The following is a 25,838-nucleotide window of genomic DNA, read 5'->3' as shown; positions in this document are numbered from 1 at the left end:
CTGCCACTAGCATGCTGTGTGACCTTGGGCAAGTCGCGTAACTTCTCTATGCCTCCGTTTCCTCATCTGTAAAATGGGGATAAAATACCTGTTCTGCCTCCTTCTTCGACTGTGAGTTCCATGTGGGACGGGGCCGTGTCTAACCCGATTGCCTTGTATCTACCACAGTGCTCAATGCAGTGCTTGGCACATAGTAAGCACTTGGCAAATATTATTATGATTATCTCAGTCCCAGCAGGCAGAACCAGGATTAAAATCTACCAGAACTCTCGATTCCCAGAATCATGTGCTTTCCACTGGATCAACAGCAGGACTAAATGATAATGGACAGATGTTCCCAAGGATACTCAGGCGGCTGATGTGGTGATGTAACCAGGAAGGTGGAGATCCAATCATATTTATTGAGTGCTTACTGTGTGCAGAGTGCTGTACTAAGCTCTTGAGAGAGTACAATATAACTCTATGTAGGGTTGATTGAAGAAGGGAGAGGCTGGAGACATGGAGTCCAATCAACCAATCAATCAATCAATTGTATTTATTGAGCGCTTACTGTGTGCAGAGCACTGTACTAAGCGCTTGGGAAGTACAAGTTGGCAACATATAGAGACAGTCCCTACCCAACAGTGGGCTCACAGTCTAAAAGTCCAGTAATGAGGCTGATACACTAGACCAGCCAGAAGGTGACGAGGGCTTGGATCAAGCCTCGGACCATAAGGCTGGAGAAAATATTGTCGGGGATCGAATGGCAGTCCGAAGGTGGGAGGCGAAAGACAACGAGGCCTCGAAGCTACAAGCTTCCGGGACAGGGAGGACGGTGATGTGGTCGACTGCGATGGGAAAGTTCGGAGCAGAAGAAGGTTTGGGAGGGAAGATGAGGTGTTCAGTTCTGAATCTCCGCCTATGCTGCCTCTAGCCCCTTCTGGAAGGAAACAGCCACAGTTCAAAGGAGGATTCTGTGGCTGAGGCAAGAGCTTGCAAGGGGAGGGCCCGGAGCTGGGATCGGAGCCTGAAGCAGAGAAGGCTGATCGGGGCTAAGTTGCAAAGCCGAGGGTCCCCAACGGTGGTGGGTGTGGAAAGGGGGGTGGCCCCTGGGTTCCTTCTCCACTGAGATAACCTGGGAGATACAGGGCTTTGACTGCTGCAGGAGGGAGTGAGGTTAGAAAAGAGGAAAGACTTCCAAACTAGACCATTTTGGTCAGGTTACCAATGGAGGGGGCATATTCCTGCCCTCCCGGGTCTCCCTCCCCTCTCTTCTCCCCACATACCAGGGGAAGCTGCATGGCCTAGTGGATAGAGCCCGGGCTTGGGAGTCAGAAGGACCTGGGCTCTAATCCCGGCTCGGCCACTTGTCTGCCGTGTGTCCTTGGGCAAGTCATTTAACTTCTTGTACCTCAGTCCCCCATTCTGTAAAATGGGGATAAAGTCTGTGAGCCCCATGTAGGACATGGACTGAGTCCAACTTGATTAGCCTAGACTAGTCTAAGCTAGTCTTCTAGACGGTGAGCCCGCTCTTCTAGACTGTGAGCCCGCTGTTGGGTAGGGACCGTCTCTATATGTTGCCAACTTGGACTTCCCAAGCACTTAGTACAGTGCTCTGCACACAGTAAGCGCTCAATAAATACGATTGAATGAATAAATGATTAGCTTGTATCTACCTCAGCAATCAGAACAGTGCTTGGCACATAGTATGCACTTAACAAATACCATCATTATTATTACACCTAACCTTTCCCAGGTGAGAGGAGAAGGGGCTGGGCCTGGCTCTGTGAGCGAGAGGCCCTGGGGGAGCCCTCAGTCACCTTCTGAACCAAAAACAGACTCACAGGTGACTAGGATCCACATTTCCCCTTTTTTCTTCCTGTCTATCTCCTCCCTATCCCTTCAGCGATCTCTGCCTGATGGTTTACTCTGCACAACATCCCCATATCTCCCTCCCCCACACCCCCGCAGCCCCCGGAGTCCTGCAAGGGTGGAAGAAAGAAGCCAACTAGCTCATCTCTCTGCCCCCCGGCCCGTTCTCACCTTCCCCCCGCCACACCTCCCTAATTCCCTTGCCCCCTCTGGGTGGATTGGCAGCACCAGCCCCAAGGAGGAAGTTGGGAAATTGGAGACATCGATTGTATCAAGATCCAAGAGCCTTGGGTAGCTGCCAAAGTCCCTGGAAAGGCTGCGTCAAGGGCACATGAGTACATAAATACGGTAACAGCACCTGTCTGCCATCAAGTCCAACAAGAGAAAGGTGAGTGAGGACCCCCCCGCCCAGCCCTTCTTCTTTACCCTCTGTTTCAGCCACCCCCTTCCCCCGCGCTAAAGTGCCAGCTTCCTTTGAAGAGACCCAGGTATTTACCCACCTCCTGCCCACCACCCAGCTCCCTCCTTCCCCTCGAATTTGCACTGTAAGGCAGAAGAGTTGGGCTCTGGGCTGGGAGGGGACTCTGCCAATTTTTCTTCCTCCAGGTCATCACCCTCCAGCAGGATGAAGGCTGCTCTCCTCCCTTCCTTCTCCCCTTATTTGGGCTCTTGGCCTTGGGGAGGATTCAGTGCATCCTGGACACGGCCGTGGACCAGAAAGTCCAAGAGAGCGTCAGCTCCCTCGGTAATGACCCTTCCCTCGCGGGACACAGGCCACCAGAATCGCAGTTAGGAGCCAAGTCTGTTACCCCATCCTAGACCCTGGTTCTGGCCCTGGCTCTAAACCCAGTCTTGATCCCGATTCCAATTCCAACCTGAACCAATTCATCTCTCCCTCTCCCTCCCTCTCTCCCTGCTTTCTCCCTCTTTCTCTCCCACTCTTTCACTCTGTCTCTCAGCATCTCTCTCTCTCTCTCCCTCTCCACCTTTTCTCCCTCTTTCCCATTCTTTCGCTCTCTCTCTCAGAATCTCTCTCTCTCTTTCTGGCTTGGTGTGTGTCTCTATGTCTCTGTCTCGCTCCCTTGCCCCCCTCTCTTTCCTAGCCAGGCAGCTCAACCTTCTAAGAACCTCCAATGCTTCTGGGAGCAGCAGGACGTCCTGCAGAAACTCGGGGGTGGGGAGTTGCGGGGGAGCTGGAGGGGAGAAAGCCGAGTGGGGGGCTGGCTTCCTGGGACTCTGCCCTATCCAGGGAAGGACTAGGGCAGCTGGGTTCTGAGCAGGGGGTAGGGCTGGAGGGGTTAGGGGTGGGGGTGGAAATTGCCAGGGGAGAGAAGGGAGGTTAAGGGGGCAGGGGATTTGGCCCTAGCCAGTGGGTGAGATCTCAGGCTCTTTTCCTCCTCCTTCTCCCGGTGGTGTCATCTTCTCTTAAAGAACGTCAGCCTTGTCTGCACTAGTGTCTTATCTCAAGGAGCCCTGGTGACATGCCCTTCAGGTTAGCCCAGAGCCTCCCATGTTCCAACCCCCTCCGTGCTCCAAATCCAAGGATCCAGGCCTCTCACGCCCTTTTACCCCGCTCCTCCAATCCCTCCTGTCTTATTCACTGCCCACTCCCAGACTCCCACTGCCCCAGTCATTCATTCATTCATTCAATCGTATTTATTGAGCGCTTACTGTGTGCAGAGCACTGTACTGAGCGCTTGGGAAGTACAAGTCGGCCACATATAGAGACGGTCCCTACCCAACAACGGGCTCCCAGTCTAGAAGGGAGAGACAGACAACAAAACAAAACAGGTAGACAGGTGTCAAAACCGTCAGAACAAATAGAATTATAGCTATCTGCACATCATTGACAAAATAAATAGAATAGTAAATACGTACAAGTAAAATAGAGTAATAAATCTGTACAAACGTATCTACAGGTGCTGTGGGTAGGGGAAGGAGGTAGGGCAGGTGGGGTGGGGAGGATGAGAGGAAAAAGGGGGCTCAGTCTGGGAAGGCCTCCGGGAGGAGGTGAGCTCTCAGTAGGGCTTTGAAGGGAGGAAGGGAGCTAACTTGGCGGATGTGTGGAGGGAGGGCATTCCAGGCCAGGGGAAGTCCCCTGCACTCCCTGCCCCCCAAGCTCCTCTGAGCCCCCAGTTCTCCCCCGGTCACTCCTCCCTTTTGCCTCCCTCCCCTCCCCACGTCTACCAGGTTACATAATAATAATGATGGTATTTGTTAAGCGTTTACTATGTGCGAAGCACTGTTCTAAGTGCTGGGGAGGCTACAAGATGATCAGGTTGCCCCACGGGGGGGCTCACAGTTTTAATCCCCATTTTACAGATGAGGTAACTGAGGCCCAGAGAAGTGAAGTGACTTGCCCAGAGTCACCCAGCTGACAGTTGGCGGAGCCGGGATTTGGACTCATGACCTCTGACTCCCAAGCCCGTGCTCTTTCCATTGAGCCACGCTGCTTCTTCTAAGCAGCTTCTTCCATGTAACAGGCCATTACATAGCCACGGCCTGTTTCTGTGGCTCGGCTTGTGGCTCGTGGGACATCAATCAATCAATCGTATTTATTGAGCGCTTACTGTGTGCAGAGCACTGTACTAAGCGCTTGGGAAGTACAAGTTGGCAACATATAGAGACGGTCCCTACCCAACAGCGGGGCTCACAGTCTAGAAGACTGTGCTCACATCTGCTAAACATCTGCTCAGACACCGTCTGTCACTGTCAGTGCAGTGGGATTCCCCCTTCTAGATTGTGAGCCCACTGTTGGGTAGGGACTGTCTCTATATGTTGCCAACTTGGACTTCCCAAGCGCTTAGTACAGTGCTCTGCACACAGTAAGCGCTCAATACATACGATTGATTGATTGATTGGGATCGACTGGACCTCTGCCCGCTGCTGCCAGGCGGGGACCACCTGAGGCCTAGACTTCGGGTCCCTGGGGGCAAGGGGACAAATAAATAGGCATATTCCGGCAGTCTGCGGGGCTTTCTTGGGCGGGAGAGAGAGCGCCTGCTCTTACTTGGGGGAGGGGGCTGTGCTCTGGGGCGGGAGGAAGGGGGTCCAGGGGAGGACGGTAGAGCGAGAGGGAAGAGGAGCATTTCCTTGGGTCACAGCAGTGGCTCATTGCACTCAGCAGGAACAAGCTGTTCCAGGAAACCCGGGAAGGCAACGACGGGTGGGAGGAAGGAAGGGGGATGGGAGAGAGGGAAGAGAGCAGCCCCCTCCCAAGTTGCGGCTCTAGATTTCTGCATAGCCAGGCTGGGGAGAGATGGGGAGGAGAAGAAGGAGGGGACATACTATTCAGGTGGACACACAACGTATGTTGGACACAGGCTCACGCTCACAGACTGACACACACACAAATGGAAGAGACTCATTAGAAGCAGCGTGGCTTCGTGGAAAGAGCCCGGGCTTGGGAGTGAGAGGTTGTGGGTTCTAATCCCACCTCCGCCACTTTGTCAGTTGTGTGGCTTTGGGCAAGTCACTTAACTCCTCTGGCCCTCCGTTCCCTCATCTGGAAAATGGGGATTAAGACTGTGAGCCCCATGTGGGACAACCTGATTACCCTGTATCCCCCCCAGCGCTTAGAACAGTGCTTGGCACATAGTAAGCCCTTAATAAATACCATCATTATAGAGAGACAGCGTGGCTCAGTGGAAAGAGCACGGGCTTGGGAGTCAGAGGTCGTGGGTTCAAATCCCGGCTCTGTCAATTGTCAGCTGTGGGACTAACTTCTCTGTGCCTCAGTTACCTCATCTGTAAAATAGGGATTAAGACTGTGAGCCCCCTGTGGGACAACCTTATCACCTTGTAACCTCCTCAGCGCTTAGAACAGTGCTTTGCACATAGTAAGCGCTTAATAAGTGCCATTATTATTATTATTGTTGTAACCTCTTCAGCGCTTAGAACAGTGCTTTGCACATAGCAAGCGCTTAATAAATGCCATTATTATTATTATTATGTTAACCTCTTCAGCGCTTAGAACAGTGCTTTGCACATAGCAAGCGCTTAATAAATGCCATTATTATTATTATTGTAACCTCTTCAGCGCTTAGAACAGTGCTTTGCACATAGTAAGCGCTTAATAAATGCCATTATTATTATTATTGTAACCTCTTCAGCGCTTAGAACAGTGCTTTGCACATAGTAAGCGCTTAATAAATGCCATTATTATTATTATTGTATCAACCCCAGCACTTAGAATAGTGCTTGGCACATAATAAGCACTTGGCAAATACTGTGATCATCATTCACACACAAACGAAGCGACATACACCGTCACACACACATCCACGGTTCCACCGGCACAGTCAAATCTTACGTGCAGTCACTCTGTCCTCTCTCTCTCTCTCTCTCTCTCTCTCTCTCTCTCTCTCTCTCTCTCTCTCTCTCGCTCTCTCATAGACACACGGACACACACAGACACACAGCAAATACTGTCATCATCATTCACACACAAACGAAGCGACATACACCGTCACACACACATCCACGGTTCCACCGGCACAGTCAAATCTTACGTGTAGTCACTCTGTCTTTCTCTCTCTCTCTCTCGCTCTCTCACAGACACACACACAAGACACACACACACACACGACACACACAGACACACACACACACACACACCCTCTTTTCGTCCTGCGCTGTCCCCAGTGCTGAAACCCCTGAGTCCAGGGAGCCGGAGCCGCTGAGATCGGAGGGGAGGAGCTGAAGGGAGAGCCGAACCCCTGGGATTAACGATGGTATTTGTTAAGCGCTTACTATGTGCCAAGCACTGTTCTAAGCGCTGGGGGGATACAAGGTGAGCAGGTTGTCCCACGTGGGGCTCACAATCTTAATCCCCATTTCCCAGATGAGGTAACTGAGGCCCAGAGAATTGGAGTGACTTGCCCAAAGTCACCCAGCTGACAAGTGGTGGAGCCGGGATTTGAACCCATGACCTCTGACTCCAAAGCCCGGGCTCTTTCCACTGAGCCACGCTGCTTCTGTGAGCCCACTGTTGGGTAGGGACGGTCTCTATATGTTGCCAACTTGTACTTCCCAAGCGCTTAGTCCAGTGCTCTGCACACAGTAAGCGCTCAATAAATACGATTGACTGATTGATTGATCCCGGTCTGCGCTCCCGCTAGCATCTCCCTCCTTTCCCCCCGAGCTCCTCCCCCTTTTTTTTCCTAGTCTATAGGTTGCCAACTTGTACTTCCTAAGCGCTTAGTCCAGTGCTCTGCACACAGTAAGCGCTCAATAAATACGATTGATTGATTGATTGATCCCGGTCTGCTCTCCCGCTAGCATCTCCCTCCTTTCACCCCAGAGCTCCTCCCACTTTTTTTTTCCTAGTCTATATGTTGCCAACTTGTACTTCCCAAGTGCTTAGTCCAGTGCTCTGCGCACAGTAAGCGCTCAATAAATACGATTGATTGATTGATTGATCCCGGTCTGCGCTCCAGCTAGCATCTCCCTCCTTTCCCCCCAGAGCTCCTCCCACTTTTTTTCCTAGTCTATATGTTGCCAACTTGTACTTCCCAAGCGCTTAGTCCAGTGCTCTGCACGCAGTAAGCGCTCAATAAATACGATTGATTGATTCTCTGGGATCCCGGTCTGCGCTCCCGCTAGCATCTCCCACCTTTCCCCCCAGAGCTCCTCCCACTTTTTTTCCCTAGTCTATAGGTTGCCAACTTGTACTTCCCAAGCGCTTAGTCCAGCGCTCTGCACACAGTAAGCGCTCAATAAATACGATTGATTGATTCTCTGGGATCCCGGTCTGCGCTCCCGCTAGCATCTCCCTCCTTTCCCCCCAGAGCTCCTCCCACTTTTTTTTCCTAGTCTATATGTTGCCAACTTGTACTTCCCAAGCGCTTAGTCCAGTGCTCTGCGCACAGTAAGCGCTCAATAAATACGATTGACTGATTGATTGATCCCGGTCTGCGCTCCCGCTAGCATCTCCCTCCTTTCCCTCCGAGCTCCTCCCACTTTTTTTTCCTAGTCTATAGGTTGCCAACTTGTACTTCCTAAGCGCTTAGTCCAGTGCTCTGCACACAGTAAGCGCTCAATAAATACGATTGATTGATTCTCTGGGATCCCGGTCTGCGCTCCCGCTAGCATCTCCCTCCTTTCCCCCCAGAGCTCCTCCCACTTTTTTTTCCTAGTCTATATGTTGCCAACTTGTAAGCGCTCAATAAATACGATTGACTGATTGATTGATCCCGGTCTGCGCTCCCGCTAGCATCTCCCTCCTTTCCCCCCGAGCTCCTCCCACTTTTTTTTTTAGTCTATAGGTTGCCAACTTGTACTTCCTAAGCGCTTAGTCCAGTGCTCTGCACACAGTAAGCGCTCAATAAATACGATTGATTGATTGATTGATCCCGGTCTGCGCTCCCGGTAGAATCTCCCTCCTTTCCCCCCAGAGCTCCTCCCTCTTTTTTTTTTTCCTAGGAGCACCAATCGGGAACTTCCAGCTTCCCTCTTCAAGTTCGCCCTCCGGAGTCGGGGGGACCGAGGGACAGAAGGGGAGACGGCGGGACGGGGCGCGGGGTACAGTGCGAAGGGCGGGGAGGGAAGGAAGGGGCGGGAGGGGCGGCGACTCCGTCGATCCCAGGCCGCCGAGGGACCGATGGAGGAGAAGGACGGGGCCGGGAACGGCTCCCGGCCGAGCATCCCGGGCCGCTGGCTGGATAACGGGACCGGGGAGGGCCCGCCGCCGCTGCTCACGGACGCCTGGCTCGTTCCTCTCTTCTACGCGCTGGTCATGGCTTTGGGGCTCCTGGGCAACGCGCTGCTCCTGTTCGTGTTGAGCCGGCGGCGGGGCACGCGTACGGCCACCCACTGCTACCTCGGTGAGTGGACTAGACTCCCCCCACCCCGCAACCCCGCGGTCCCCCCGACTCCCCGGGTGGCCCTGGTCCGAGTCCGAGACTCGGACTCCTCACCGTTAGGCCTCGTTCTCACCTGTCCCGCCATCGACCCCCGGCCCACGTCCTCCCCCGGGCCTGGAATGCCCTCCCTCTGCCCACCCGCCAAGCTAGCTCTCTTCCTCCCTTCAAGGCCCTACTGAGAGCTCACCTCCTCCAGGAGGCCTTCCCAGACTGAGCCCCTTCCTTCCTCTCCCCCTCGTCCCCCTCTCCATCCCCGCATCTTACCTCCTTCCCTTCCCCACAGCACCTGTATATATGCTTGTACAGATTTATTACTCTTTATTTTACTTGTACATATCTATTCTATTTTTTTTTTTTGTTAGTATGTTTGGTTCTGTTCTCTGTCTCCCCCTTCTAGACTGTGAGCCCGCTGTTGGGTAGGGACTGTCTCTATATGTTGCCAACTTGTACTTCCCAAGCGCTTAGTCCAGTGCTCTGCACACAGTAAGCGCTCAATAAATACAATTGATTGATTGAGACCGAGCACCATTCTATTTATTTTGTTAATGATGTGCATTTAGCTTTAACTCTATTTGTTCTGACGACTTTGACACCTGTCTATATGTTTTGTTTTGTTGTCTGTCTCCCCCTTCTAGACTGTGAGCCCGTCGTTGGGTAGGGACCGTCTCCATATGTTGCCGACTTGTACTTCCCAAGCGCTCAGTCCAGTGCTCTGCCCACAGTAAGCGCTCAATAAATACGATTGATTGATTTACTTCTATTTATTCTAGTGACTCGACACCTGTCCACGTGTTGTGTTCTGTTGTCTGTCTCCCCCTTCTAGACTGTGAGCCCGTCGCTGGGTAGGGACCGTCTCTCAATGTTGCCGACTTGTACTTCCCAAGCGCTCAGTCCGGTGCTCTGCCCGCAGTAAGCGCTCAATAAATACGATTGAATGAATGAATGGCCGAGCAACTCGCCGCCCTCGGGGACTGAGCCCGGGCTGGCTGGCCCCCCGCCGGGGGGATGTCCCACCCTCGGTCCGGCCCGTTGGATGGGTGGGTGGGGGGGCCAAGGGGGAGGCTCCTGGACTCCCCCGAGCGCCTTCCCGCCCTCCCGCCCTGCTAGCCAACTTGGCCGTCACAGACGTGGTGTTCCTGCTCTGCTGCGTGCCTTTCACCGCCACCCTCTACCCGCTGCCCGGGTGGGTTTTCGGGGAGTTTATGTGCAAGTTTGTCAACTACGTGCAGCAGGTAGGAGGCACCTGGGTTGCGGGAGGGGAGCGGGGGGCTGGGGGCCGGGGGCCGGGGGGCGGGCGGCTGCCAACGCGGCAGTGGCCCCGCTCCTCCCTCCCTCCCTCCCTCCTTCCCTCCTTTCCTCCCTCCCTCCCTCCTTCCCTCCTTTCCTCCCTCCCACCCTCCTTCCCTCCTTCCCTCCCTCCCTCTTTCAGGTGACGGTCCAGGCCACCTGCCTGACACTGACAGCTATGAGCGTCGACCGCTGCTATGCCACGCTGTTCCCCCTGCGCTCGCTGCGCCATCGGACGGCCCACGGCGCCATGGCCGTCAGCACCGCCATCTGGCTGGGTGAAGCGGCGCCCCGGGACCCCCCGCGACCAGAGCCCGAGCCCCTCCTTTCCCAGTCCCCGCAGGAGGGAGAGAAGCAGGGAGACAGGAAAGAGGAGCTCCTGAGACAAAGCAGAGACAGGAGAATACCGGCCCTATTTACCCCTCATCTCTCCTCCTGCCACCCAGCTGCTCTGCCCCCCACCCGCCACTAGCCCGTCCTCCCTCTTTGGCCCCAAGCGTCCCGCCCCCAGACTGACTCTTTTCCGCCACCTCCGGCTCCCAGGTCCCTTTACCCGGCCGTGGCTAATGCTTCTCCCTCTCCCCTTTGCCCTTCGCCCCTCTCTTCCTTTCCCCCTCCTCCTTCCTTCTCCTCCTCCCCCTCCTTCCTCCCCCCTTCTTCCTCTCCCCCCTTCCTCCTCTCCCTTCCTCATCCCCTTCCTCCTTCTTCCTCCCCCTTCACCTTTCTTTCTCCTCCTCCTCCCCTCCCCCTCCTCCTCACCTCTTCCTCCTCACCCCTTCCTCCTCCCCCTTACCCCTTCTCCGTGTCCTGCCTCCTCCTTCCCTCTTCTCCTCTCTCTCCCCTCCTCCTCTTCTCCTCTCTTCTCCCCCCTCCTCCTCCTCCCCCTCTTCCTTCCCATTCTTCCTTCCCCTCCTCCTCCTCCTCCTCCTCCTCCTCCCCCCGCCTCTTCCTTCTCCCCCCACTTCTTTTCCTCCTCTTTCCTCCCTCTTCCCTTCTCCTCTCCTTCTCCCCAGGCTCGTTGGCCCTGGCAGTGCCGGCAGCGTTGCCCCCGCGGCTAGAACTGGGCTACTGGTATGGGCTTCGCATTTACTGCACCGAGGTCTTTCCCAGCCTGTCTGGGGCCCGGGCCCTGGGGGTCTACACCTTTCTGGTCGCCTACCTGCTGCCCTTGGCCACCATTGGCCTGTGTGCCGCCTGTGTCCTGCACCGCTTGCGCCGGCCTGCTGTGGGGCCCCTGGAGGCTGGGCATCAGGTCAGTGGGAAGGAGGGGTGGGGGCAGGGAGTTGCCGGGGCAAGGCGAGGAGGGGCAAAGTGGGCAGGTTAAGGGTCTGAAGGGTGGGCTGGGGTCAGGACAGGAGGTCTAGAACTGGGGCGGGGGGGGGGTGGGGGGGAGGGGCAGGGAGAGGGAACTGTCTCTGGCCTCACCCCACCCCACCCAGTCACCAGAGGTGTCCCGGGGAAGGTGGATGGACAGGAGAGGAGCCCACCACCCTTCAGCACCCAGAATCTCCCTGCCCTTCCTTCCTCGCAGGCCCCTCCGGGCCCCCGTCCTTCACGGGCCCGGGTGTCGCGGATGGTGGTGGCTGTAGTGGTGGTGTTTGCCGTCTGTTGGGGGCCCATCCAGCTGTTCCTGCTGCTCCAGGGCCTGACCCCCTCTGCCCGCCCCTCCTACACCACTTACAAGTTCAAGACCTGGGCCAACTGCATGAGCTATGCCAACTCAGCCCTCAACCCCCTGGTCTACGCCTTCCTGGGTCACAACTTCCGCAAGTCCTTCCACAAAGCCATTCCCTTGCTCTCCCGGCCTCCAGCCCCTGAGGCCCTGCCCGCAACGAGGGACCTCGTTCCTCTTGCCTGAGAGAGAAGGGCCCCCGGCCTTGGGGTGTTGGGTTCTGAGTCACGGGGCGGAGGGGCAGGGTCTGGAAGAAGTATGGAGCCCCCAGGGGGACCGCCTCGCCCATAATCTCCAACAGAAACCCCCACTGCCATCAGCCAAGTCTGGGGTGGGGGTGTGGAAACCTGACCCTCACCACCCAGACTTCACCCCTGACCTCTAATCCTTTCTAGCAGGGAACAAGTGTTTCTGATGGCTGAGGAGGCCGGGGTGGGGTGGGATGGGGGCAGGGGTGGGTGGGTGGGTGTGGCTAATTTAGAAGTGTGCAGTTCGGAGGCTGTGTGTGTGTGCGTCTGAGGAGGATGGATATTTGCATGTGTGTGTGTGTCTGAGGAGGATGGATGTGTGTATGTGTGTGTGATTGTGTGTATGCCTGGCCATGGGTGGTATTCACATGTGACCATGACTGCATTTGAAGGGGCTGGCTGTCTCCCCTCTTCACAAATAAATCCCCCAGTCCAATGCATGCATGTGACTCCAGCGGTCTGTCCCATTATGACACATCTGTTTCCTATCGACTATCTGTCTGCGGGGCTGCAGCCGGAAACCTCAAAGATGAGAGGCCCCACCCTGACCTCCCTCACAGTGGAGGGAGGGATGGGGCTTGGAGGACCCAGTAATTCTGCCTCCAGGCACCTATACCTCTCAGTCAGGGAGACCAGGTGCCTGGAACATAGAGGCCTGGCAACCCCCACCCCCGACCCAGCCCAACGCCCCCACCCCATCACCCTCCCCCTCTAAATATATACAATTTGGTGGCTTTCAAGGAGGAAGGGATGTGGTTTTCTGGATGCCACGGCAGTGACCAGACTTCTTGGTTTCTTATTCCCAATAAAAGTTTGAAGAGCTCAGGGATGCCTCTGTGTCTGATTAATCGCCCAGACCTCCCAGCTCTGCCTTTTCCTGGTCATCTGGATTCTCTTCTTGGCCCTAGCCCTCCCCCGGGGTCTCATCATCATCATCATCATCAATCGTATTTATTGAGCGCTTACTATGTGCAGAGCACTGTACTAAGCGCTTGGGAAGTACAAATTGGCAACATATAGAGACAGTCCCTACCCAACAGTGGGCTCACAGTCTCAGTTAAAAAGTTGACCACTGGCCTGGGGGCCAGGATGCCTGGCTGTTGGGCTCCCCATGAGCCAATGATGGTACTTGCTGACCCTCTTCCTGCAACCCAGGATGTTCTTGGGGTGGGGGAAGAGTGAGGCTGTTCCCATCAGTAACACTCCTTGGGGATCCAGGGCCTGGCCGATCCCTGCCCCCCAACCCCGGCCGGCCCTAACTCTTGGGGGCTTTCCAGCTATCTCCAAGCTCGTGAATTAGACCCACCCCTGGGATCTGCCCTTCTTACACCACTTTCGAGCTTGAGACCCGGGCCAGTTGCACGAGCTATGCCAACTCAGCCCACAACCTCCTGGTCTATGCCTTCCTAGATCGCAATTTCTTCAAGTCCTTCCACAAAGCCATTCCCTTGCTCTCCCAGCCCTCAGCTCCTGGGACCTTTCCTCAGTCGAGCATGGTTTTGGGCAAGATGGGTCCTTCTGTGAGGCATCAAGGAGTGGGAAACAGCATGAACTAGTGGAAAGAGCCCAAGTCTGGGAGTTAGGGGACCTGGGTTCCAATCCCAATCCACCGCTTGCCTGCTGAGTGACCTTGGACAAGTCACTAAACTTCTCTGGGCCTCAGTTTCCTCTGTAAAATGGGGATTCAATACCTGTTCTCCCTCCCCCTTAGACTGTGAGCCCCATGTGGGACAGGGACTGTGCCCAATCTGATTGCATTGCATCAATCAGTCATATTTATTGAGGGCTTACAATGTGCACAGCACTTGGGGGAGTACACTATAACAGAGTTGGTAGACATGTTCCCCGCCCACAAGGAGCTTACAGTCAAGAGGGGGAGAACAGTCTAGAGGGCACAGAGTAAGTGCTTAACAAATATCACCGTTTCTATTATTAGGGGTGGACGTGGAAGTAGCAGTACTGCAGGCGGGGAGTCAAAGGAATCTGAATCTTCAGATCTGTAGGGCAAAGTTCAGTCAGTCAGTCGTATTTATTGAGTGCTTACTGTGTGCAGAGCACCGTACTAAGCGCTTGGGAGAGTACAATATAACAATAAACAGACACATTCCCTGAGCACAACAAGCTTACAGTCTAGAGGACGAGTTTACGGTCTAGAGGGGCTCAAGCTGGTACCCATATCCTCCCCCCTCCCATAACACACATCCTGGGCGATTGCTCCACTTCTCTTGCGACACTAACCCACGGGCTGGGAGGGAAGGGAGGGCGGATTAGACGATCTTGAGACAATGGAGCCTGCAGACATCTACATGAATCAGAAGCTGGACACTGAACAAACTTGGAAATCCAAGAAAAAGAGGCACCCAAAAGGTACAGCTGGGGGGGGGTTTGTCAGCCAGGTTGAGGTTGGGGGAGGAGGGGGGGAATCCTGCAGGACCTTCGGGTGAAGAGCCAGAAACTAGGTGTGTTTTTTTGGGGGGGGGGGCGGTGCAGTTGCCCGGGGAGTCTGAGATCTGGGGGTAGGGCAGAGTTGTGGGGGGGTCCTATGGGGACAGATTGGGGTCTGAGAAGGGTGGGGAGAGAAGGAAGGGAACCAGGATACACCGATTGGCTTCTAAAGGGGATGATGTGGGTGGGAGGTGAGTACTGCTTCGTCTTCTTCTTCCTCCTCTCGCCTCGCCATCTCCACCACTTTCACCTGGCTGAAAAGCAGAGGGGAAAAGATCCTGGCCCCCTGTCCTCTGGCCCCTTGGGCTCATCCTTCTTCTCTCTCTGTGTCTCTTCATCTCTGTCTCTGCCTCTCTCCTCACTTCCACCACTCATGCCTCACCCTTGCCAGAACTGGGAGAAGGACTACCACTAGCCTGCCAGCTGCCACTAATCTGAGGGAGGCAGTTAGGGCCTGGTCGTGGAAGGGTAGAAGGGGTTGGAGGACAGATCCTTTAGATTCTGGGAGGTGAGAGAGACCTAGACAGGAAAGTGGGAAGCTGGGAGGCAGGACACTTGGGTGCTCTCTGGGGGAATCAATCAACCAATCAATCAATCGTATTTATTGAGCGCTTACTGTGTGCAGAGCACTGTACTAAGCGCTTGGGAAGTACAAGCTGGCAACATATAGAGACAGTCCCTACCCAGCAGTGGGCTCACAATCTAGAAGGGGGAAGGGACTTGAGGCTCAGATCCTAAGGGACCGGGCGGTTTCCCCAAAACCTCAGCAGACCACGTGGAGAAGAAAGATGACCCAGAGTATGAGAACATCACCATGACCTTCAAGAAGCAGCATGATCTCGGCATCCCGTCTTCACCCCCAGCTGTCCCAGGTGAGGTGATGGTGGTACTAACAGCTCCCGCAGCCTCCCCGCACCCCCTGGGTGGTGCCTGTTTGGGGTGGGGCCATTCCACAATGGCCCGAAACGAGGCAGGAGCAATGCCTGTGTGGGACCTGGTGGGGCCCAGGAAGCCCCAGGGGTCTTGGGGGCCTCGGTCAGGCCCCTTCTGAGCCCTGTCTCCTTGGCCCCTTCCCAGCCCCCATTGTCCCGGGGCCGTCCAAGCTCTCAGTCCCCGGATGGGTGCACAAGTCCATCATGAGCCTCTACGTCCTGCTGGTCTTCAGTTTCATGTTGTCCATCATCTTCTTCTTGCTGGTCCTGGTGAAGAGTAAGTGCTGCTGACGAGTCAGAGTTGAGGTGTGGCTAGGGTGGAGACTAGGTGTGAGGCGAGTGGGGAAGAAACTGTTAGGTGAATCCCCCCAGTGCCCGAGTTTAAGAGGACTGGAGCTGCAAACACCCAGCCCCCAACCCCTTCTCCAGAATTCCCTCTCCCAATCCCACTCCTTTCTTCAGTCACATTCCCCACGTCTTCCTTCAACCCCCCACCAACCCCCTGGCAAAAAAAAGCATCGCAGCCTCATTCCCCACAACCACCATTCTCTTCCCAGGCCCAACCCTCCCGGGTTGCTTTGCCTTTCGCCTCATTCCATTCGAACAGTCCGTAACCTGCCTCTTGGACTGCCTTAGCCTGTTCTGTCCCCAACTCCCATCCTCAGTTTTCCTTCTAAACTCCCTCCCCTCACAACTAAATCTCATTTTTTTCCTGGTCCTCTCTCTCTCTCTCTCTCTCTCTCTCTCTCTCTCTCTCTCTCTCTCTCTCCCTCCCCATTCCATTCCCTCTCCAAAGCTGGAAGCCAAGAGGAGATTCAGAAACAAGGAATGAGTTCAATTCAATCCTTGGGGTGGGTAGGAGGGAGAAACAGAGGGAGGGAGAGAGAGAGAGGGAAGGAAGGAGGGTGGTGGAGGGAGGGGCTGCAAACTACCCAGAAGACAGTAGTAGAGCTACACAAGGACTCGGGTTTCTTCTCTGTGGCAGTTTCACAAGTGTCCCAGGAGCTGGAGAATGTGCAGCTGGCGCTCTCCAATAGCATCCAGAATGGTGAGAGCCCTGGAGCAAATGCCAAGACTCGGGAAGAAGAACAGGCAGCCCCAGAGGCTGGGGGGTGGGAGGGTGGAGGGAGACAAAAGAGACCAGGAGGAGGAAACAGAGAAACTGAAGGGAGAAGGGGTGGGGAAGGCTGAGCTGGATTCTACAACAGCTTGTTAGATCTTTCCCACATCCTCTGTGTCTCCATTCTCTGTGTTTCCACCTCCTGGCCAACCTGCCCACCCAAAGAGCTCAATACAACTGCCATGAATTTCTCCAGTCGGATGGACGCGATTGAATCAAAAGTGAAAACTCTGAATGGTAAGAGCACGTTCAAAAGCTGATAACTAGGGCTGGGCTGGGAAGAACTGGCAGACTCGAGCCTCCATCTTTGGGTCTACCTGCTTATCCACAGAGAAACTCCAAAAGAACTTAGACCTCTCCGGCCAACTGAAGAAACTGGAATCGGCCTTGAAAACCCTGATGGGTAAGGAGGAGCAGTGGGGAGAGGAGAGAGGGGCAGAGGAGGGGGGAAGGAGAGAAGGATTTCCCAAGGACTTTGGTAGTCTAATGGAGGAACCTTAGTCTTTATGTCATCCCGATTCTTTTCCTGCTTTGCTGCCTACCTACTTCCCCCTTTTCCAGACCAACTGTCTACTTAATCCAGAGTTCAGTCTTGGAGGTACCAGAGGCTGCTTGGAGGGAAAGATGTGATCGTTGCCCTTCTTTCGGTTAGAGATGGACCTCCTGACTTGTTACGTTCATCCGTGAATTAATCTAACCTTTCTTGAATCTATTGATATTTTCTGTCTGCCCAACTTTTCTGTGGTAACGGCTTCAATCAATCAATCATATTTATTGAGTGCTTACTGTGTGCAGAGCACTGTACTAAGAGCTTGGGAGACTATAATATAACAGACACATTTCCTGCCCACAACAAGCTTACAGTCTAGAGGGGGAGGCAGACATTAATATAAATAAATAAATTATGGTTATGGACATAAGTGCTGTGGGGCTGGGATGGGGGATGAATAAAGTCAGGGCGATGCAGAATGGGGGTTAAAAAAAGGCAAAGAGGGCTTAGTCGGGGAAGATCTCTTGGAGGAGATGTGCCTTCAATAAGGCTTTGAAAAGGGGGAGAGAAATTGTCTGTCAGATATGAAGAGGGAGGATGTTTCAGGCCAGAGACAGGGTATGGGTGAGAGGTTGGTGGGGAGATAGATGAGATCTAGGTACTGTGTGTAGGTTGGCCTTAGAGGAGTGAAGTGTGCAGGCTGGATTGTAGTAGGAGAGCAGCGAGGTGAGATGGGAAGGGGCAAGGTGATTGAATGCTTTAAAGCTGATGGTAAGGAGTTTCTGTTTGATGCAGAGGTGATGGGCGACCACGGGAGGGTCTTGAGGAGTGGGGAAACATGGACTGAATGTTTTTGTAGAAAAATGATCTGGGCAGCTGAGTGAACTATGGACTGGAGTGGGGAGAGACAGGAGGCAGGGAGGTCACCAAGAAGTCTGATATAGTAATCAAGGCAGGATAGGATAAGTGTTTGGATTAACGCGGTAGCAGTTTGGCTGAAGAGGAAAGGATGTTGTGGAGGTTAAACTGACAGGATTTAGTGATAGATTGAATATGTGGGTTGAATGTCAGAGAAGAGCCAATGATAATGCCAAGCTTAGGGGCTTGTGAGACAGGAAGGATGGTGAAGCCGTTTGCAGTGATGGGATAATCAGGGGAAGGACAGGGTGTGGGTGGGAAAATGAGGAGTTCCATTTTTGACATTCATTCATTCAATCGTATTTATTGAGCGCTTACTGTGTGCAGAGCACTGTACTAAGCGCTTGGGAAGTACAATTTGGCAACATATAGAGACGGTCCCTACCCAACAGTGGGCTCACAGTCTAGAAAGTGGGCTCACAGTCTAGGAAGTGGGCTCACAGTCTAGACATGTTTAGTTTGAGGTGACAGGAGGACATCCAAGTAGAGATGTCTTGAAGAAGGCAGGAGGAAATGTGGGGCTGCACAGAGGGGGAGAGAGCAGGGCTGGAGATGCAGATTTGGGTATCATCAGCATAGAGGTGGTAGTTGAAGCCATGGGAGAGAATGAGTTCTCCCAGGGAGTGGATGTAGATGGAGAATAGAAAGGGAACAAGAATCGGACCATGAGGGACACCACAGTTGACGGGTGGGAGGCAGAGGAGGAGCCTGCTAAAGAGACTGAGAATGTGTGGCCAGAGATCCAGAAGGAGAACCAGGAGAGGACAGCGTCAGTGAAGCCGAGGTTGGATAATGTTTCCAGGGGAAGGGGGTGGTCGATTAAGTCGAAGGCAGCAGAGTGGTCAAGGAGTATTAGGATGGAGTAGAGGCCAGTGGATTTGGCAAGAAGGAGGTCAGTGGTGACCTTGGAGAGGGCAGTTTCTGTGGAGTTAGGGGGCGGAAGCCAAATTCTAGGGGGTCAAGGAGTGAATTGGAGGAGAAGAACTTGAGTGCGTGGGTTTGACAACTCACTCAAGGAGTTTTGCAGAGGAACGGTAGGAGGGAGATGGGGCGATAACTGGAGGGAGGTGAGGGGTAAAGGGAGGTTTTTTTCAGAACGGGGAGGCATGGGCATGTTTGAAAGCAGTGGGGAAGAAGCAATTGGAGAGGGAACAGTTGAAGATGGTAGTTAGGGAGGGAAGAAGGGAGGGGGCAAGTGTTTTGATTAGGCGCGAAGGGATGGCAGTGGATACAAAGGGGGAGGGGGTAGATTTTGAAAGAAGGTGGGAGAACTCCTCCAGAGATACTGCTGGGGAAGATGGCAGAGTTGAAGAAGTGGCAGGGGAGATTTTAGGGAGCTCACGCTTGATAGTGTTAATTTTCTTAATGAAGTAGGTGTCCAGATCACTGGGGGTAAGGGATGGGAGAGGCGAGGGGATGGGGGCATGAGGAGAGAATTAAATGTCTGGAACAAATGGCGAGGGCAATAGACAAGTGTGTCAATAAGGGTGGAGAAATAATTTTGCCAGGCAGAGGAAAGGGCAGAGTTACAGCGCTCAAGGATAAACTTGAAGTGGACGGGGTCAGCCTGACATCTAGATTTCTGCCAGCAGTGCTCTATGGCTCATACACAAGAGCGAAGGAAGCAGACTATGGAGGTGATCCAAGACTGTGAGCATGAGGTCGACAAAGGGATAGGGGAGCGAGGGAGTTGAGTTCAGTAGAGAGGGTGGTTTCGAGATTGACAAATTGGTCATCGAGGGAAGGTAGTTTGGGTATGGAGGTTAAATGGGTCAGGATGAGTAGAGAAAATTGGATGGGGTCAAAAGATCAGTGGTCTCTGTGGGGTAAGAGCAAAGATTTGCGGGGTGGAGATATGTGGGAGAGAAGGCAGGTGAGGAGGTTGTGGTCAGATGGAGGGATTTCAGAGTTGGTGAGGGTAGAGATTGTGCAGAAGCTAGGGGCGATGAGATTGGAGTGTGTGCCCAAGTTGGTGAGAGGGTGAGCCGGGGTGGAGCTGAGTTGAGGAGTGATAGAAAGCGGGCAGCACAAGGGTCGTCAGGAACATCGATGTGGATATTAAAATCCCCAAGGATCAATGTGGGCACGGAGAAAGAGACAAGGAATGTTGCAAAAGGGATCAGAATGGTTCAAAAAGTTGGAGGTGGGGCCTGGGGGCCCTTAGATGACTGTTACTGGAATCTGGAGTGGGTGGGCTTACTGGCTCTTGGGTGAAAAAAATGCCAATTTTGTTCATTTTGAAGCTACCTGCCACCAAGTTTCAGTGGGGGAAGCAGCATGTATTATTAGTATCATTATCAACTGCCATCGAGTCGTTTTCGATTCATAGCGGCTCTAGGGTTATAATTTCTCCGGAAAATGCCCTGTCTTCTGCCATAACCCGTAACTTTGCTAACAGGTCTTCTATTATCGTTTTTATAGTTTCTATCCATCTAGCTGCTGGGCTGACTCTTCCATGTTTTCCCTGGTCTTTTCCTAGCATTAGAGTCTTCTCCAGAGAATTAGTCCTGCTGATTGTGTCCGAAATATGCTAATCTAAGTCGAGTCATTTGGCCTTCCAAAGACCACTTTGGCTTTATGTGCTCTAAAATCCATTTGTTTATTTTTCGGGCAGCCCATGGCAAAAACCTTCTCCAACACCACATTTCAAAAGAATCGATGCTCTTTCTATCCTATTTTTTCACTATCCAGCTTTCGGATCCATACGCTGTCACTGGAAACACCACAGAATTGACAATTTGTACTCTCCATCCACTACATATGTGTTAAAACTTCCAGCTGTCATGATCTTTGTTTTCTTGACATTCAAATATAGGCCCCTCTTTTTGCTCTGTTCCTTAACTTTGAATAATAAGCCCTTCAAATCTTCTTCCCTTTCTGCTCTGGATCACATTAAGGGAAATGGGTGTGCCGGACCATTTGATTGCATTAATATAGAACCTGTATGCCAAACAGGAGGCTATAGTAAGAACAGAATATGGAGAAACAGATTGGTTTCCCATTAGTAAGGGTGTAAAACAAGGATGTATCTTATCGCCTTATCTGTTCATCCTTTATATCGAAATACATAATGAGAGAAGCCAGATTGGATGAAGATGAATGGGGAGTAAAGATTGGAGGAAAGAATATAAACAACCTTCGTTATGCTGATGATACTACCCAGAAAGTGAAGAAGATTTGAAGGGCTTATCATTACGAGTTAAGAAGCAGCACGGCCTAGTGGAAAATGCAGGGGCCTGAGAGTCGGAGGACCTGGGTTCTAATCCCAGCTCTGCCACTTGTCTGCTGTGACCTTGGGGAAATCACTTCTCTGGGCCTCAGTCTCCTCATCTGTAAAATGAGGATTAAATCCTCTTCTCTCTGATTTAGATTGTGAGCTCCATGTGGGACAGGGACTATAGCAACCTGATTAGCTTGTATCTACCCCAGTGCTTAGTACAGTGCCTGGGACATAGTAAGCGCTTAACAGGAACCATTAAAAAATTGATGTCTAGTTCTAGTTTTGGGAAATTTGATGATTGATTTGCTGGGTTCCCTCCCCCCCGCCCCACAACCAACCCCACAACACTTATGTACAAATCTTTAAATTATATATTATAAATGACTTATTTATGCACATTAATGTCTTTCTCCCCCTATACCCTGTAAGCTCATTATGGCAGGGAGCATGTGTGTTAATTCTGTTGTATTGTACTCTCTCAAGTGCTCCCCACTTGCTCACACCGAAGTTCATCTGCCACTTTTCTGCTCATTCATTCGGCTTTGTGAAATCTTCCTGCAAGGTGTCTCCACCAGCACAATATTTCACCACCTGGAGGAGATTAGTGTCATCTCTGAACTTGGAAATTTCCCTGTGCAATCTCTTCTTCAAATAGTCTGTGACCATGTTAAGTAAAACCCCACGATTACTCTGTTTTTTAAAAAAATTACTTTGGTGGGGAACCTGGTCAAAATGGAACTGGAGGAATCTAATTAAAACCACAAACACTGACTGGTTCCCCTCTAACCACATGCTTACGTATTCCTTCAAAGAACATTACCTGATGAGTGAAGAATGCTTTCCCCTGACAGGAACAACAACAACCATAATAATAATAATAATAATGATGTTTGTTAAGGGTATGTGCCAAGTACTGCACTAAGTACAAGATAATCCTGTCCCACATGTGCTCACAGTCTAAGTGGGAGGGAGAACAGGTATTGAATCCCCATTAGAAGCAGCGTGGCTTAGTAGAAAGAGCACGGACTTGGGAATCAGAGGTCATAGGTTCTAATCCCAGCTCTGCCACTTGTCAGCTGTGTGACTTTGGGCAAGTCACCTAACTTCTCTGAGCTTCAGTTACCTCATCTGTAAAATGGGGATTGAGACTCTGAGCCCACATTGGACAACCCGATTACTTTGTATCTACCCCAGCGCTTAGAACAGTGCTTGGCACACAGTAAGCGCTTAACAAATGCCATCATCATTTTCCAGGTGAGAGAACTGAGGCACAGAGAAGTGACGTGACTTGCCCAAGGTCACACAGCAGGCAAGTGGATTAGCACCTAGGTCATCTGACTCTCAGGCTCGTGCTGTTTCCACTAGGCGTGTCTTTCCCCAGCAAGGCCATGTTTGTCTAACTGTTCATAGATCCTAAACTTTATTTTAGAGTTGACGATCTGTCACGGTTCAGTGGTGAAACTCTTGAGTCTATAATTGTCAGCTTCACATTTGCAACCTGACTGAGAAGTGGTAGTTCCATTGCCGATCTTCCAGTTCTCCAAATAATGGTGGGTTACACGCTCTTCAGTCAATGGTATCTACTGAGCGCTTAATGTATGCAGAGAACTGTACTAAGTGCTTTTGGGAAAGTACAGTACGATAGAGTTGGTAGACATGAACCCTGTTGCCAGCATTTCTGCAATTTACTTTGGAATTCATTTGTTTACATTTAATTTCTCAGTTTAGTCTAAAATATCCTAGACCGCTACCTTAATTTTCTCTTCTACCAGTCTGCTACCAAAAAAAGAAAAAAAAAAATGTTAGAAACTAACACTAAGAGCTTCTTGGGAAAAGACCAAACCACAAAATTAGCTGAGTCTATCTGCTATCTCTTTTTCATCTCAAAACGTCTTTTGCATCGTGATAGTGAAGGGGTTCTCACTAGCCATCTTTAGGCTTTTGATTACATTTGAAGACTAATTGAAGAGCGTCGATGTCCCTGGCAAAAGTGTTTCTCACATTCCTTTTTGGTCCACTTAATTTACCCATGACCTGGCTCCCTTTATGGATTTTTTGGTTCTCCCCCCACCTTGGGAAAATGTTTCCATATTTCCTACAAAGACCTCTTTTTGATTTGCCCGGTTAAACACGTTTATAGCGAATTGCCTTGCAGCACCCATTTCCCCCTCTTTCCCTTTCCTTTTTTCTGTCAACCTTGGCCTTGATTTTTTTCATTCTTCTTTTCCTCATTCCCAAATTCCTAAGTCTTTGGATTCCCAACTCCCTCCCTCTTTTTTCCTCCCATCCCCACTCCCACCTCCCTCCACTCCGCCATCGTTGGGGGCAGGTGGAAAGAAAAAAGATGAATGCAGGGTTGGGTGGAGGGGCCCAACCTCCTCCCTTTGGTCTTTCTCATTCCCACGTTTCCAAATCTTGGAGGAGACTGCCATCAAGGGAGACTCCTGAAAGGCAGTTGGGCAAAACCCCAGAAGTCGGGATTTCTGGGGATCTATTTTCCCCAAGGGTGAGTTCCAATCGATCCCCCAAACGTGTCGTCCCCCTGCACCCCCCTTTGCCTCCTGAAATTCTTCCACCAGCTTTGACTTCTTTCCATGTCTCTTTTGGCAGGACGCCTGACACCGCCTGCCAAAGAAACCAGCGAGGGATGAAACAGGAAACCTGGGCAGGCAAAGAGCTGGGGTGGGTCGAAGGCATCAAAGGGTCGGGGGAAAAATCGCTTCAGTTTTGAATTTCAATGGGCTGGACCACCCCTCAAAAGCCGACCAGAGCGGGTAGAGGGCACTTCATGCCCCCTCTGCCCCTTAGAGGAGTGGGCAACTGGCCTCTACTCCTCTTGCACTCTTGACCTCGGTTTTCTGCTCTGTGAAATGGGCCCGATGCCCATCGTCAGGATAAAGACGCCTGTAAAGTGCTTTGAAATCTGTGAAAGAAACTTTCAAGAGGAGACCTGTGTTGGGATTCTTCACCGCATCGACTGGAGATGGGATCTGGGCTGCGGGGCAGAGTTTCTGGGTCCCTCCCCGGAGTAGGGAAGGGCAGTTGCATTCATTCATTCAGTCATTCATTCAATCGTATTTATTGAGTGCTTACTGTGTGCAGAGCACTGTACTAAGCGCTTGGGAAGTACAAATTGGCAACATATAGAGACGGTCCCTACCCAACAATGGGCTCACAGTCTAGAAGGGGGAGAAGTCTCTTACCCCATCAACAGAGCAGGTTTCCTGCCCTTGCTCAGCCCCAGGTGGTGCAACTTGACTGGTTGGGAAACAGACCAGGAGCATGATTGAGGGGAGCAAGCAGGGGAAGGACAGGGACTGGGTCCCACCTGACTGGGGAGCTTAGTAAACAATAATAATGATGGTTTTTGTTAAGCGCTTGCTATGTGCAAAGCACTGTTCTAAGCGCTGGGGTATATACAAGTTAATCAGGTTGTCCCACATGGGGCTCCCAGTCTTAATCCCCATTTTACAGATGAGGTAACTGAGGTACAGAGAAGTGAAGTGACTTTCCCAAAGTCACACAGCTGACAAGTGGCGGAGGCGGGATCAGAACCCACGACCTCTGACTCCCAAGCCCGGGCTCTCGCCACTGAGCCACGCTGCTTCTCAAGTAAAGTGTGGGGCACATAGTACGTGCCACCGTTATTATTATTCAACAGGGGAAAGGGACAAGAAACCGGGGAAGGATCAAGGGGGAATGTATGTGGGCTTGCCAGGGAGAGTGTCAGCTGTGTGGGTCGGTTTGGCTTTCAACGAGCATACCTGGAAGCGCTGTGAGAGTATGATGAATTCATGATTGTGCGTGGGTAATCAATCAATCATATTTATTGAGCGCTTACTGTGTGCAGAGCACTGTACTAAGCGCTTGGGAAGTACAAGTTGGCAACATATGTGTGTCTCGGTCAGTATCCAACCACACAAGTCTTTGAAGCAGTCCCAGGTTCTCCCCACCCAAATCTTCTCCGTCCCCGGGGCCCCTGAATCACTAGGGTCTCGCGAGGCCTCCAAACAGGAGTCTCTTTGTGTCGGCGGATCACATCCACGGTCTCCAGCTATTCCCAACTCGTTTTTCCCTCCGAGGGGTGCCAGGGGTCACCGGCAAAGGGATCCGGCCCAGAGAGTTGGGGTTCTGTTGTCCCTGCAGCTGGCATTGAAGAGGCGAGGGGTACCAGGGCAGAAGGAGTCGACAAGTTCACCAGTCCCCCTTATTTTATTATTATTAATAATGATAACTGTGGCATTTATTAAGTGCTTACTATGTGCCAGGCACTGTACTAAGTGCTGGGATGGCTACAAGCAAATCGGGTTGGATACAGTCCCTGTCCCACATGGGGCTCAGTCCTGATCCTCATTTTACAGATGAGGGAACTGAAGCCCAGAGAAGTTGTCTAATTGTTTTTGTTATGTCTCCCCCTTCTAGACTGTGAGCCCGTTGTTGGGTAGGGACCTTCCTACATGTTGCCGATTTGTACTTCCCAGGTGCTTAGTACAGTGCTCTGCACACAGTAAGCGCTCAATAAATACGGTTGAATGAATGAAGTGACTTGCCCAAGGTCACACAGCAGATGAGTGGCAGTGTCACTCTAGGGGTCCACTAGGCCACCTAATGGAAAGAGCACAGACCTGGATTCTAATCCCGACTCTGCCACGTACCTGCTGTGTGACCCTGGGCAAGTCACTTCACTTCTCTGTGCCTCAGTTCCCGCATCTGCAAAATGGGGAGTCACTAGCTCTTCTCCCTCCTACTTACACTGTGAACCCCATGTGGGACCTGATTGTGTTGTATCTAC

The 25,838-nt window shown here is 52.2% G+C and overlaps 3 protein-coding genes across 3 annotated transcripts; all 3 read left to right on the top strand.

Moving 5' to 3' along the window:
- The first annotated feature begins 2,476 nt into the window (after window positions 1-2,476).
- On the top strand, window positions 2,477-4,759 carry LOC119949933 (resistin-like). The gene is given in 6 exon segments (XM_038771789.1): window positions 2,477-2,492; window positions 2,495-2,613; window positions 3,283-3,343; window positions 4,335-4,387; window positions 4,538-4,572; window positions 4,711-4,759. Coding segments are annotated over 6 exon segments (333 nt in total).
- Window positions 4,760-8,452: 3,693 nt separating this feature from the next.
- On the top strand, window positions 8,453-11,859 carry LOC119949932 (G-protein coupled receptor 54-like). The gene is made up of 5 exons (XM_038771787.1): window positions 8,453-8,675; window positions 9,822-9,946; window positions 10,144-10,279; window positions 11,015-11,253; window positions 11,533-11,859. The coding sequence occupies exons 1-5, from the start codon at window positions 8,453-8,455 to the stop codon at window positions 11,857-11,859; spliced, it is 1,050 nt and encodes a 349-aa protein (XP_038627715.1).
- Window positions 11,860-14,206: 2,347 nt separating this feature from the next.
- MCEMP1 (mast cell expressed membrane protein 1) lies at window positions 14,207-23,855 on the top strand. Its single transcript, XM_038740493.1, has 7 exons — window positions 14,207-14,288; window positions 15,134-15,238; window positions 15,444-15,575; window positions 16,284-16,346; window positions 16,584-16,655; window positions 16,750-16,821; window positions 23,657-23,855. Exons 1-7 carry the CDS (start codon window positions 14,207-14,209, stop codon window positions 23,695-23,697), a joined length of 567 nt encoding a protein of 188 aa, XP_038596421.1. The 3' UTR covers window positions 23,698-23,855.
- The last annotated feature ends 1,983 nt before the right edge of the window (window positions 23,856-25,838 follow it).

Source organism: Tachyglossus aculeatus, chromosome X1 (genome assembly GCF_015852505.1).
Source record: "Tachyglossus aculeatus isolate mTacAcu1 chromosome X1, mTacAcu1.pri, whole genome shotgun sequence".
NCBI lineage: Eukaryota > Metazoa > Chordata > Mammalia > Monotremata > Tachyglossidae > Tachyglossus > Tachyglossus aculeatus.
The sequence above is the reverse complement of the archived record's forward strand: the minus strand, read 5'-3'. Positions and strand labels throughout refer to the sequence as shown.

Excerpts from the sequence above, each read along its gene's own strand:
- LOC119949932 (XM_038771787.1), top strand. The coding sequence starts at position 8,453 with ATGGAGGAGAAGGACGGGGCCGGGAACGGCTCCCGGCCGAGCATCCCG. Across the intron at positions 8,676-9,821 it reads GGCCACCCACTGCTACCTCG|CCAACTTGGCCGTCACAGAC; the intron begins GTGAGTGGACTA and ends CCGCCCTGCTAG. Across the intron at positions 10,280-11,014 it reads CAGCACCGCCATCTGGCTGG|GCTCGTTGGCCCTGGCAGTG; the intron begins GTGAAGCGGCGC and ends CCTTCTCCCCAG.
- MCEMP1 (XM_038740493.1), top strand. The coding sequence starts at position 14,207 with ATGGAGCCTGCAGACATCTACATGAATCAGAAGCTGGACACTGAACAA. Across the intron at positions 15,239-15,443 it reads TTCACCCCCAGCTGTCCCAG|CCCCCATTGTCCCGGGGCCG; the intron begins GTGAGGTGATGG and ends GCCCCTTCCCAG. Across the intron at positions 16,656-16,749 it reads AAAAGTGAAAACTCTGAATG|AGAAACTCCAAAAGAACTTA; the intron begins GTAAGAGCACGT and ends GCTTATCCACAG.